The following is a 14,632-nucleotide window of genomic DNA, read 5'->3' on the forward strand; positions in this document are numbered from 1 at the left end:
AAGCCTTCATTTGATCTGTGTTGTTGGTTTCCCTAGAAACAGGTGAAAACAAACAACCACATAATTCAAAACAGAATCCTCTCCTATGTCCATCAATAAAACATGGAGCTACACTGAACATTCACTGACATACCAAAACAGCTTGTGCCAACACAGACAACCTTTAACACACAAACTGGTAGAATACACACTGGATGGTGGGAAAGAAAGCTTATCATTCTGAAGTTTATAAACAGACCAACGGCCTGTTTGCTGCTGGACTAGGACACAGTCTGCTCGGTCAGGAAAGAAGGGACACTGGGACGGACAGCTACTCGTCAGCTACCCACCACCTTCCTCCTCCCAGGAAACATATTACTGTTTCTTCCTGTTACCATGGGAACACTAATGTGTTCCCAAAACTTCAAACAATAGCAAGGAGTAAAATGGCACACAGTAAAAATGTAGGAGTTTTGTGAGAAGAGGAGGAAAGATGTTAACACCCAGTTAACACCCAGCAACGCACCCATTTAAACCCTACTGAACAAACAGAGACACACACAGCTTAGGCTTAACTCAGATGGTTGCGTAATAGGCCCGAACTAAAGTGTTGGCGTTTCAGAGTTGGGTGGTATTTGCCTATACAGTAGTGTTGGGTAGCATTACACCCCTTTCTATCTTAATTAGCAGCCACACAAGTTAGTCCACTGGTACAGTAACAGCCACAAAGAGCTAGAGGTGGCACCCTTATTAGCAGAACAAACATAATTGGACATTTCTAATGGTTCAGCAAGCGCAGCGGCACCGCAGCCAACACAGACACAGTGCTTAATGTAAAAGAACTCAGTCAGGGACAGCACAGTGTTGGGGTGAATGGGGGTATAATTTTGGGGCGCATCAGTTGAGCGTAGTTAAAATGTTGTTCTGCAGCACAGAGAGCCTTTCAAACATTCCCTCTTTGTTTACCGTGTTCCACCAACACCCCCTTCCTCCCCTGATGATGTCACATAGCCAACTCCCTACTGCCAATGACTGTCCTGTGGCCTCAGACTCCCTCACTCGCTCGCTCTTCCTCCTTCTCTACCCCCTTCACTCTAATTCTCTCGCTCTCCCTCTCGCCTTGGGCCAGCTGGGCTGCTGACTGCCTGGCATACAGACATTAGAAACATTGTTTGTGCATTTCCACTCAACAACAGGGTGAAGAAAAACATACAAGGCATCCTTTCCCTGGCCAGGTCTCTGCCCTGCTCTGCCCATCTTCCCCCTCTCTCAATGGGGAGTCATCATCTCTACCTTCTAGGGATGGGCATGGTAATTAGGCATCCTTTCCCTGGCCAGGTCTCTGCCCTGCTCTGCCCATCTTCCCCCTCTCTCAATGGGGAGTCATCATCTCTACCTTCTAGGGATGGGCATGGTAATTAGGCATCCTTTCCCTGGCCAGGTCTCTGCCCTGCTCTGCCCATCTTCCCCCTCTCTCAATGGGGAGTCATCATCTCTACCTTCTAGGGATGGGCATGGTAATTAGGCATCCTTTCCCTGGCCAGGTCTCTGCCCTGCTCTGCCCATCTTCCCCCTCTCTCAATGGGGAGTCATCATCTCTACCTTCTAGGGATGGGCATGGTAATTAGGCATCCTTTCCCTGGCCAGGTCTCTGCCCTGCTCTGCCCATCTTCCCCCTCTCTCAATGGGGAGTCATCATCTCTACCTTCTAGGGATGGGCATGGTAATTAGGCATCCTTTCCCTGGCCAGGTCTCTGCCCTGCTCTGCCCATCTTCCCACTCTCTCAATGGGGAGTCATCATCTCTACCTTCTAGGGATGGGCATGGTAATTAGGCATCCTTTCCCTGGCCAGGTCTCTGCCCTGCTCTGCCCATCTTCCCCCTCTCTCAATGGGGAGTCATCATCTCTACCTTCTAGGGATGGGCATGGTAATTAGAATATCCAAACGGGCATTAGTATTAGAATACTTTCAAGAGTATTCATTTGAGGAAACATAGGCCTATTTTAACAACGAACAGGCTTTGTCTCAAATACAATTATCTGACATTGCTACACACAAGCATACCATGACATTTAAAATGATTAATTTAATATAACAACAAAGTTCTGAATGTAGTTTGACGTGTGCCCCATAAAAATCACACCCCCTATAGCCTCCACAGGTTCCACGCCTGGAGCTCGTTGTTGACACTAGTCAGAGGCTCCATGTGGAGCTTGTTGTTGACACTACAGTCAGAGGCTCCATGTGGAGCTTGTTGTTGACACTACAGTCAGAGGCTCCACGTGGAGCTCGTTGTTGACACTACAGTCAGAGGCTCCACGTGGAGCTCGTTGTTGACACTACAGTCAGAGGCTCCACGTGGAGCTCGTTGTTGACACTACAGTCAGAGGCTCCACGTGGAGCTCGTTGTTGACACTACAGTCAGAGGCTCCACGTGGAGCTCGTTGTTGACACTACAGTCAGAGGCTCCACGTGGAGCTCGTTGTTGACACTACAGTCAGAGTCTCCACGTGGAGCTCGTTGTTGACACTACAGTCAGAGTCTCCATGTGGAGCTTGTTGTTGACACTACAGTCAGAGGCTCCATGTGGAGCTTGTTGTTGACACTACAGTCAGAGGCTCCATGTGGAGCTCGTTGTTGACACTACAGTCAGAGTCTCCATGTGGAGCTTGTTGTTGACACTACAGTCAGAGTCTCCATGTGGAGCAAGGTGAAGTGGGAGATGTCTAATCAAAGCAAAATGTAATTCAAATGACGGAATTAAGTGAGCTAAATGAGAAGTAGGCTACAACAAGCAACCAACAGTTAGGCTGTTTAATATGAATGGAGTTGTTGTAGGCAAGGACGGGTAGCGCATAAAAAAAATAGCCTCAACTAGCCTAGCTGGCAAGCTAACATCTGGCTAGCTGGCAAGCTAACATCTGGCTAGCTGGCAAGCTAACATCTGGCTAGCTGACAAGCTAACATCTGGCTAGCTGACAAGCTAAATCGATTTGATGCAGTCAAGACAGGCACTGCCAGGTGGGATGATAGATAACCTATGGCATTTACAACGTTGCATTACTAGCGCGAGTCAGTGCCTACTTTTTCCTCTCTCTCCCTTTTCACACACACCAACCCCTGCCCATCGCGCTCTGCAGCAGGGCAAGCACCGTATCTCCCGAGACACACAGGATAAACAAAGTTAAAAACAATCCCGACCATCCCCCCCAAAATGTAGGATATTATTTGATTTAAGGAATTTCCCCAACTAACCCCATTGCAAACACCAGAGCTGCTTCCACTTACTGCCTGGCCTGTCACTATACATACTTAATACTGTACTGAATCCCTCAACACCCCATTCAAATTCAACAACTACTCCCTGCCCAGATTGCCTTGTTATCTTGCTAAGAGGACGTTCTAAAGAGGAACGACTCCGTGGTATGTATCTGCAAGACTAATAAATGTGATGCACCTGCCACAGCCACTAACCTATTACCGAGATCTTTCTCTACCTTCTAGCAACACACAAAATCTATGCTTTCATTCATTTGTTAAATTATCAATCCACAAAAATATTTTCTGTCTCAATAGCAGATAAATGAATGGGCTAAAGATTCTGTAGGTACCTACTGAAAGCCCTCCAGCGAGAGTCTAGTAACTACGGTTCTGTGAGTGGAGATGAACCAGACCACATGTACTCCATGCCGAGCGTGCCAAAGGTCCAGAACTCCCGCTGCGACAGAGAGAAGAGCTCATGCCTGCAATTAAAACAGAGCACCCAGTGGGATTACACAACTATTAGAGTCTGACTCCACCTCGTCACAGTAAAAATAGAGCCCTCCCTAAGGCCTCTCACTTCCGCTCTCAGGACAACCAGGAACAATGGAATGTGTTTGACTGCATGAGAGCTAAATGTTTACACTCACAGTACTTTTCTAACAATGTGTCTGAACATGTGCAGATTCCAATCCGTGCCTACTGCCCTCATTCAGTTCCAAATAGATACAACACTGCAGTAAATCACTCTTATCACACAAGCAAAGTAACATTACTAAAAAGCATTCAGTGTTTAAAAGGGACATGAATAATCCTGGCAGGTGTAACAAGTAGACTGATGGCAAGGTTATCTGTACTGAGGCCAGTGCCTAGCAGGGTGATCACAGAGCCAGCTTCTTATAATGAGTGTTTTGGCTGAACACTTGTGACTGCAGAGGAGCTGAGGACAGGCTGAGCAGGACAGAGTACACAGGGGGCTGGAACAGTCTGGAACATCAAATATAGCGGAAAAAGAATGAAAGAAAAAGGAAAAGAGCGCAGGAGATAAAAGTTTTGGCAGAGTAGCATAGTGACAGTTGCTGAAACTAGGCCTTACTCCTCATTGTTCTTACTGAGAGGTCCAATAACGAAGAGTTGGCAGCCAACACAGAGAGGGGGAACAGAGGGGAGAGGGGGCATTCATTAGAGAAAGAGAGGCAAAGGGGAAAAAACTGTTTACCCAACGGTCAGCTTGCTTTTCTACTGATCATTTTACAAGGAGTCAGCAGCTAGCTACTGAGGCAGACTGAATTACCGACCGTTAGAGGTGCCCTGTTTAATTTACAATTAGGGTGCTAGTAGCAGTGTGGCAAATGAAAATAAAGCACCACTAACTTTGCTTGAACATAACACACAGCATAAATTAATCGATCAGAAATCGGTTACTAAAATTATAAATTCACTGATCCTGAGGAAGTATTAGGATAAATATGAGACTAAGGCAGAATAGGTTTAGTCATTTTCTGTTCCAGAAAACTGACTATTTCCAATGTGTTTATTTCTTGATAATCAAAATAACAGATGTATTGAGGCAAACACACCGCTTCAGTAATGGCCCTCACTGTAACCTTCCAGTAGTCTGGATGATGAGTAAGGTCAATAGGATGGAGTACAGGCACACTGATGTGATCGGTGCTGTATACCAATAATAAATGGGAGTTAATGAGAAGACAGATCAATGAAGAAACATTAGCCATCCCATGGGATGACAGAGAGCGACCAATATATTTTATTAGTAATAAAATAGTAATCACACTGGTGGGGAGAGGGGCATTCCTCTTACCAAACCACATTACATTTGTTTTGGAGGTGTTCAGAACAAGGTTAAGGGTAGGGAAAGCTTGTTGGACACTAAGAAAGCTTTGTTGTAGCGCATCTAACACAAAATCCAGGGAGGGGCCAGCTGAGTATAAGACTATCATCTGCATATAAATGGATGAGAGAGCTTCCTACTGCCTGAGCTATGTTGTTGAAGAAAATTGAGATAAGCATGGAGCCTAGGATTGAGCCTTGGGGTACTCCCTTGGTGACAGATAGTGGCTGAGACAGCAGATTTTCTGACTTTATACACTGCACTCAGAGAGGTAGTTAGTAAACCAGCCCAAAGACCACTCAGAGACACCAATACATCTCACGAGAAAGGAATAGTCTACCGTATCAAAAGCTTTGGCCAAGTAAATAAAATATTAGCACAATATTGTTTAGAATCAAGGGCAATGGCGATATCATTGAGGACCTTTTAGGTTGCTGTGACACATCCATAACCGGAGTGGAAACCAGAGATACAGACAGAGCTACCAAGATACCGACAGAGAGCTACCAAGATACCGACAGAGAGCTACCAAGATACCGACAGAGAGCTACCAAGATACCGACAGAGAGCTACCAAGATACCGACAGAGAGCTACCAAGACACCGACAGAGAGCTACCAAGATACCGACAGAGCGAGAGCCAGAGTAGGGTTTGGCGCAGATTTTCATACCGTCTCTGTACCATACAGGGGTATACAGTACTACCGGAAGTGTACACAAGAGGGTAAATGTCTCAACGGATCCAAAAAAGATGGACCCATTCCCAAAGTGGACCTGGGGCTTTCCCACCCGGACCCGATACGCAGAAATGATTTTTTCAAATATAGAGAACTCATCTGAACAGAGCCAATGACAACCAACACCGTTCCATATAGACCTGGTCAGCTCCAGACCCGGTGCGATACGAGTGAGAAAAGCAGCAGAAAAGGCATTTGAGCTACTTTATTAACAGGAACTGATAAAGCAGAGAAAGAGGTGCTGCTCCAGCAGGCGAGGGAGGGGCCGTACTGTGAGCAAGTTACATTATTATTTTTTTTCACCTTTATTTAACCAGGTAGGCTAGTTGAGAACAAGTTCTGATTTACAACTGCGACCTGGCCAAGATAAAGCATAGCAGTGTGAACAGACAACAACACAAAGTTACACATGGAGTAAACAATAAACAAGTCAATAACACAGTAGAAAAAAAAAAAAAAAAGAGTATATACATTGTGTGCAAAAGGCATGAGGAGGTAGGCGAATAATTACAATTTAGCAGATTAACACTGGAGTGATAAATGATCAGATGGTCATGTGCAGATAGAGATACTGGTGTGCAAAGAGCAGAAAAGTAAATAAATATAAACAGTATGGGGATGAGGTAGGTAAATTGGGTGGGCTATTTACAGCTGCAGCGATCGGTTAGCTGCTCAGATAGCAGATGTTTGAAGTTGGTGAGGGAGATAAGTCTCCAACTTCAGCGATTTTTGCAATTCGTTCCAGTCACAGGCAGCAGAGAACTGGAAGGAAAGGCAGCCAAATGAGGTGTTGGCTTTAGGGATGATCAGTGAGATACACATGCTGGAGCGCGTGCTACGGGTGGGTGTTGCCATCGTGACCAGTGAACTAAGATAAGGCGGAGCTTTACCTAGCATGGACTTGTAGATGACCTGGAGCCAGTGGGTCTGGCGACGAATATGTAGCGAGGGCCAGCCGACTAGAGCATACAGGTCGCAGTGGTGGGTGGTATAAGGTGCTTTAGTAACAAAACGGATTGATTTTAGATTGGAGATGTTTGATATGAGTCTGGAAGGAGAGTTTACAGTCTAGCCAGACACCTAGGTACTTATAGATGTCCACATATTCTAGGTCGGAACCATCCAGGGTGGTGATGCTAGTCGGGCGTGCAGGTGCAGGCAGCGAACGGTTGAAAAGCATGCATTTGGGTTTACTAGCGTTTAAGAGCAGTTGGAGGCCACGGAAGGAGTGTTGTATGGCATTGAAGCTCGTTTAGAGGTTAGATAGCACAGTGTCCAAGGAAGGGCCAGAAGTATACAGAATGGTGACGTCTGCGTAGAGGTTGATCAGGGAATCGCCCGCAGCAAGAGCAACATCATTGATATATACAGAGAAAAGAGTCGGCCCGAGAATTGAACCCTGTGGCACCCCCATAGAGACTGCCAGAGGACCGGACAACATGCCCTCCGATTTGACACACTGAACTCTGTCTGCAAAGTAGTTGGTGAACCAGGCATGGCATGAGGAGCAGGGAGGGAGAGACAGCAACCAAGCCGACTCGCACTATAGTAGGTTATTTATAAAATATGTTTATGAAGTACCCGTCTTGGCTGCATCAAACCGGGAGAAGCTAGTTAGCCTAGCTAACGTTAGCTAGGCTAACTGAGGCTGTAGTGCACTTTCACATCCTACAGTTACAAATAACAGCTCCATTCAGAATATTAAGTAGGAGCATACATGTTGGCTGTTAGGCTATGATGACCATCCTTTTCCTTTAACTTTTAATTCCATCTTCCATTGATTAGATCGGTCCTAACTTCAGCCACAAACAGAGGCTCTGACTGTAGCCTATTGCCACTTATTATTGGCCAACAACAACAAGTTAAACGCGTCACTCTAGTGAAACGTAAGAGCAGCATAAATGACTCTCACGGTCAGGCATTGGTGATATACCAGGGTATTTCAAAATACAGACAGTCTGATTTTCAAGATCCCTGTCCCTGAATTGTTTTGTGCTTAAAAAAAAGTATTCACAGATCCACCTGTACCCAGGACCCGAGTGTGCCCAGATCCATCATTCTAAATGTCACTGGTTTAATCTGAAATTATTGTCACGGGTATGTGTAATTTTAACTGTTGTCTGAAGTGCCTGGACAGATCCGAACGTAGCTGCTGTGTGTGAGTGTCTATACTTCAAATTAATCCTCAGCTCTGGCATCTCCCCCAATATTTGGAAGCCAGGAATGATCACCCCACTCCACAAAAGTGGGAGATACATTTGGGACATCCATCAACAGCAACCTTGGGAAAATCCTCTGCATTATCATTAACAGCAAACTCATACATTTCCTCAGTGAAAACAAAGTACTGAGCAAATGTCAAATTGGCCTGTATACCAAATTTGTCTACCAAATTACCGTATAACAGACCATGTATTTCACCCTGCACACATGAATTGACAAACAAACAAACCAAAACAAAGGCAAAGTCTTCTCATGCTTTGATGATTTCAACAAAGATTTAGACTCACATTGCCATGTAGACAAACAAGTGCGCGGTTAGAGTTGGAAAAAACACACATTTCTTCCCACAGGGCCGTGGGGTAAGACAGGGATGCAGCTTAAGCCCCACCCTCTATAACATATATATATCAACGAATTGGCACGGGCACTAGAACAGTTTGCAGCACCCGGCCTCACCCTACTAGAATCTGAAGTCAAATGTCTACGGTTTACTGATGATCTGGTGCTTTTGTCCCCAACCAAGGAGGGCTGAAAGCAGCACCTAGATCTTCTGCCCAGAATCTGTCAGACCTGGGGCCCTGACAGACCTGGGGCCCTGACAGACCTGGGGCCCTGACAGTAAATCTCAATAGGAGATTTACATAAATAATGGTTTTCCAAAGAAGGTCCAGTTCCAAGGACCACAAATACAAAAATTCCATCTAGACTCCGTTGCCCTAGAGCACACAAAAAACTATTATAGCTTGGCCTAAAACATCACCGCCACTCCAATACCTTGAATTTGTTGTCCTTAAACCATTGTGCTACAACTTTGAAAGTATGCTTGGGGTCATTGTCCATTTGGAAGATTCATTTGCAACCAAGCTTTAACACTTTTTGGGATAGGGGACAGCATTTTCACATTTGGATGAATAGTATGCCCAGAGTGAACTGCCTCCTACTCTGTCCCAGATGCTAATATATGCATATTATTATTAGTATGGGATAGAACACTCTGAAGTTTCTAAAACTGTTTGAATGATGTCTGTGAGTATAACAGAACTCATATGGCAGGCGAAAACCTGAGAAAAATCGAACCAGGAAGTGGGACATCTGAGGTTTGTAGTTTTTCAAAGCTTGGCCTACCAAATACACAGTGTCTATGGAGTCAAGTTGCACTACTTACGGCTTCCACTAGATGTCAACCGTCTTTAGAAACTTGAATGAGGATTCTACTATAAAGGAGGGGCTCATGAGACCTCTTTGAGTCAGTGGTCTGGCAGAGTGTCTTGGTCTCGTGACGCGCGCTCCCGACAGAGTTAGCTCTCGTTCCAGTGCATTTCTTCAGACAAAGGAATTCTCCGGTTGGAAAATTGATGTTTTATGTTAAAAACATCCTAAAGATTGATTCCATACATCGTTTGACATGTTTTTAAAGGACTGTAACGGAACTTTGAGTTTGTCTGGACGAAGTGCCTGCGCCTCATGAAGATGGATTACTGGGCTGAACACGCTAACAAGTGTCTATTTGGACATAAATGATGGACTTTATGGAATAAAATCAGTAATTTATTGTCAAACTGGGATTCCTGGGAGTGCCTTCTGATGAAGATCAAAGGTAAGTGAATATTTATGGTGTTATTTCCAGCTTCTGTTGATTCCAAAATGGCAGATATTCCTCTGGCTGTTTTGGGTTGAGTGCAGTTCTCAGATTATGCTCTTTCCGTATAAAAAAAATAATAATCTAACACAGCGGGTGCATTAAGGAGACGTCTATCTTTAATTCTGCGAATAACAGTTGTATCTTTTATCAATGTTTATTATGAGTATTTCTGCAAAATCACTGGATGTTTTGGAATCAAAACATTACTGCACGTAACGCACCAATGTAAACAGATTTTTGGATATAAATATGCACATTATCGAACAAAACATACATGTATTGTGTAACATGATGTCCTATGAGTGTCATCTGATGAAGATCAAAGGTTAGTGATTCATTTGATCTATATTTCAGCTTTTTGTAACTCCTACCTTTGGCTGGAAAAAATGGCTGTGTGTTTTTTTGACTTGGCTATGACCTAACATAATCATATGTGCTTTCGTGTAAAGCATTTTTTTTAAACGGACACGATGGGTAGATTAACAAGATGTTTATCTTTCATTTGCTGTATTGGACTTGTTAATGTGTGAAAGTTACATTTCTAAAAAATATTTTTGAATTTCGCGCGCTGCCTTTTCAGCGGAATGTTGTTGAGGGGTTCCGCTAGCGGAACGCCTGCCCTAGAAAGGTTAAAGAAACATTTTATATCCTTGAATCAGTCATTATAAACAACCTAAATCCATTAGATTACCCAATAACCAAACAGGAACTAAGTGAAAAGCTCAAATCTATTAAATCAAAGAAGGCTTGTGGTCTAGACAACATCAAAAATGAAATGCTGAAAAACAGCACACCGGAGTTGCAAAATGCTGTGCTTAAATTGTTCAACATGGTTTTAACTTCTGGCTGCTTCCCTGATGGAACCAGGGGCTCATCTCCCCTATCCACAAAAGTGTTGACAAATCAGACCCCAATAATTACAGGGGAATTTGCGAAAACAGTAACTTGGGAAAGGTTTTCTGTAGCATTTTGAATTCAAGAATTCAAACCTTTCTTCAAGAAACAAATGTAATAAGTAAATGTCAAATTGGCTTTCTCCCTAACCATCGTACTACTAACCATATATACACACCACACACTCATTAATAAACACATCCACCAAAAAAAAGAGGGCAAAATCTTTGCTTGCTTTATTGACTTTAAAAAAGCATTTGATTCTATTTGGCACGAAGGGCTATTCTACAAAATTCTCCAAAGTGGGCTTGGTGGTAAGGTGTATGACTTTATAAAATACAGAAAAAAAGTACACAGAAAACAAGTGTGCAATAAAAATCAAAAACCAAAGAACATAATTATTTTCACAATGTCGAGGTGTGAGACAAGGCTGCAGTTTGAGTCCAAATCTTTTCAACATTTATATCAATGAATTAGCAGACATGTTGGATCAATCTCCAGCGCCAGGACTCACACTATTTGACACAGAGGTAAAATACCTGCTATATGCTAATGACTTGGTACTTCTATCACCAACCAAAGGTCTTCAACAGAACATTAATGTTCTAGAGCAATATTTCTATAATTGGGCCCTGGCAATACATTTCCAAAAAACGAAAATCATGATTTTCCAAAAAAATAACAGATGTCAGAAGCACAAATATAAATTCACCCTGAACAACACCATAATTGAACACACTAAAAATGACACCTACATTGGTCTGACTATATCTGCATTGGGAAACTTTAATATGGCAGTGAATGCACTCAAAGAAAAATCCCGCATAGCATTGTATGCAATAAAAATGAAATTATTCAAAATCAACATCCCAATTAGAATTTGAACCAAAATATTTGACAGTGTAATCCTACCAATAGCTCTTTACGGAAGTGAGGTTTGGGGGCCACTCAATAAACTGGACTTTAAAATGTGGGACAAACATCCAATTGAAGCCCTACATGCAGAATTCTTTCAGAAAATCCTACAAGTCCAGAGAAATACACCAACTAATGCATGTAGGGCAGAATTGGGCCGTTTTCCAGTAATAATGAAAATACAGAAAAGAGCATTAAAAATTTTGGGTACATCTAAATTCAAGTCCAAATTCAAGTCTGGAATTTAAAGCACTTCAAACCCAAGAGCTGAGCCCAGAAAAGAGCCTTCCCAGTCAGCTGGTGTTGGATCTAACCAACCAAGCCGACACCAGCACTGCTTCAAAAGAAAGAATTCCAATAAACAAAATCATGAACCAATCAAACGACTCATATATACAACATTGGAAAAACAAAACAAAATCCCAAAGCCTACTAAATTGCTATCTGACCCTAAACAGAGAATATGAATTGGTTGATTATCTCTACTCTGTCAGAGATACGAAGCAGAGACCGATCCTTACCAAGTACAGGCTGAGTGACCACCGATTGGCAATAGAAACCAGCAGACATAAGACATGGCTACCAAAAGACATGTATGTGGTCACTGCACGACAGGGGAGGGAAAGACAGATGCACTTACTCCTTTACTGTGAGAAATATTCCTCACCAAGAGATTCATTATTCACAGAAACACATTTATTCCAAATTTGAACTTATTAAACCCAGAGGAAAAACTAAAAATACTCATGGGCGAAGGAGCAATGGCTCCTCTTGCAGCCAAATATGTATTTGTCTGCCATAGCCTGAGGAACACTGAATAACAACATCTGCATAGTAAGCATTAACTTACTTGTTATTACTATTATTGTTATTACTGTTATTACTATTATTATTATTGTTTATGATTCCAAATAGTAGTGGTATGGGTGGTAATGGTAGCAGTTTAGTAATGGTGGTAGTAGTAGTGGTATGGGTGGTAATGATAGCAGTTTAGTGATGGTGGTAGTATTAGTGGTATGGGTGGTAATGGTAATGATAGCAGTTTAGTGATGGTGGTAGTAGTAGTGGTATGGGTGGTAATGGTAATGGTAGCAGTTTAGTGATGGTGGTAGTAGTGGTATGGGTGGTAATGGTAATGATAGCAGTTTAGTGATGGTGGTAGTAGTAGTGGTATGGGTGGTAATGGTAGCAGTTTAGTGATGGTGGTGGCAGTGGTATGGGTGGTAATGGTAGCAGTTTAGTGGTGGTGGTGGTAGTGGTATGGGTGGTAATGATAGCAGTTTAGTGATGGTGGTAGTATTAGTGGTATGGGTGGTAATGGTAATGATAGCAGTTTAGTGATGGTGGTGGTAGTAGTATGGGTGGTAATGGTAATGATAGCAGTTTAGTGATGGTGGTGGTAGTAGTAGTAGTAGTGGTATGGGCGGTAATGGTAATGATAGCAGTTTAGTGATGGTGGTGGTAGTAGTAGTAGTAGTAGTGGTGGTATGGGCGGTAATGGTAATGCTAGCAGTTTAGTGATGGTGGTGGTGGTAGTAGTAGTAATGATGATAGTAGTTGTAGTACTGATGTAATGGTGAAGATGACCGTTACTTAGTTATAATTTCATTTTCATAGTTATATTTTCATTTTTATTACATTACATTCTACAATTGACTGTTACCATTTTATTGTTATTATTTTTTTAATTATTATTTGTTATTGTTTATACATTGTTGCTTTGGCAATATTGACACAATGTTTTTCATGCCAATAAAGCAGCTTGAAATTGAATTTGAGAAGAGAAAAAGACAGAGGAGAGGGGCGAAAGAGACAGCCAGTAGAGAAGAGAGGAGAGGGGCGAAAGAGACAGCCGGCAAAGAGGAGAGAAAGAGACAGCCGGCAAAGAGGAGAGAAAGAGACAGCCGGCAAAGAGGAGAGAAAGAGACAGCCGGCAAAGAGGAGAGAAAGAGACAGCCGGCAAAGAGGAGAGAAAGAGACAGCCGGCAAAGAGGAGAGAGAGAGACAGCCGGCAAAGAGAGAGAGAGACAGCCGGCAAAGAGGAAGAGAGACAGCCGGCAAAGAGGAGAGAGAGAGACAGCCGGCAAAGAGGAGAGAGAGACAGCCGGCAAAGAGGAGAGAGAGAGAGACAGCCGGTAAAGAGGAGAGAGGAGAGAAAGAGACAGCCGGTAAAGAGGAGAGAGGAGAGAAAGAGACAGCCAGTAAAGAGGAGAGAGGAGAGAAAGAGACAGCCAGTAAAGAGGAGAGAAAGACAGCTCACTCCACTCCTACCTGCACATAGATCAAACTAGACCAGATGGGCACACCTGGACTACCCCCCTCCCCCTCATCTGTCTACCACTATACCTAGACCCTTCCCCACTTCCCCCTTTCTGCTCTGATTAAACCATTGTGTGGCCATCCAAGAGAACAAGCAGTCTTATATGGGTATCATTAGCGTATTTATGCTTGTGGTGTGTAAATCCAGGAGAGTGTGAGGTAGATAAGCGTGCTGTTGCCCAGGTGTGGCATGTAAACATCACGTGCTGGTGTGGGGACTCTTTCACAAGGGTACTCACAGCTGCCGCTCCACGATTTGAGTAGAGACTTGATGCTGATCTCAAAGAACAGTGAATCCTGCAGGCTCAGCATGACGCCACTGAGGGTTGTGGGATGTTAAAAAGGGTACCCCAAAAACACACACCTCTTTCCCAAAACACACACCTCTCCTCCTCAGCCAGAAGCCCAAGTCTCCTCTCCAGAGGAGCTGGATATAGGAGTCATGGTGGACTATAGAAAACACCCCGGTCAGCCGCTGTGTGCAGAGAGGCCCTTGGAAAAGTGTCAGGCTGTTAGATGTTTCAGTGCAGAGTAAAACCACCCAGACACACAGATAAGGAGCCTCACGGCTCTCTAGAGCTGCATTCCATCCAAACGCCTGCTGGCGAGCCAATCCACTGAGTCCCTCATCCTGCTCCCAGCAGACAACACAGAGGTGAATGAACAGTGCAGGAAAACTTCCCTCTCAGTGTGAGGGAGGAACGGCAGCGGAGCGGCACGCGGACTCTGTTCGGCAGAGCAGTGATATTCCCTCTTCTCTTCTCGTGTCCCAGCCTGCTACTGCTAGTACTGTCGTCTCGTCTCCCACC

The 14,632-nt window shown here is 43.7% G+C and overlaps 1 protein-coding gene across 1 annotated transcript in view; it reads right to left on the reverse strand.

The window, feature by feature from the left end:
* The window catches only part of LOC139409358 (protein furry homolog-like), a 71,617-nt gene extending 57,288 nt beyond the window's left edge, over positions 1–14,329 (reverse strand). The window contains exon 1 of the mRNA XM_071154396.1: positions 14,063–14,329. Within this exon, the coding sequence (XP_071010497.1) occupies positions 14,063–14,135 (73 nt within the window). The 5' untranslated portion in view covers positions 14,136–14,329. The remainder of the gene's footprint in view (positions 1–14,062) is intronic.
* Positions 14,330–14,632: the final 303 nt, after the last annotated feature.

This window comes from Oncorhynchus clarkii, chromosome 5 (genome assembly GCF_045791955.1).
Source record: "Oncorhynchus clarkii lewisi isolate Uvic-CL-2024 chromosome 5, UVic_Ocla_1.0, whole genome shotgun sequence".
Classification (NCBI taxonomy): domain Eukaryota; kingdom Metazoa; phylum Chordata; class Actinopteri; order Salmoniformes; family Salmonidae; genus Oncorhynchus; species Oncorhynchus clarkii.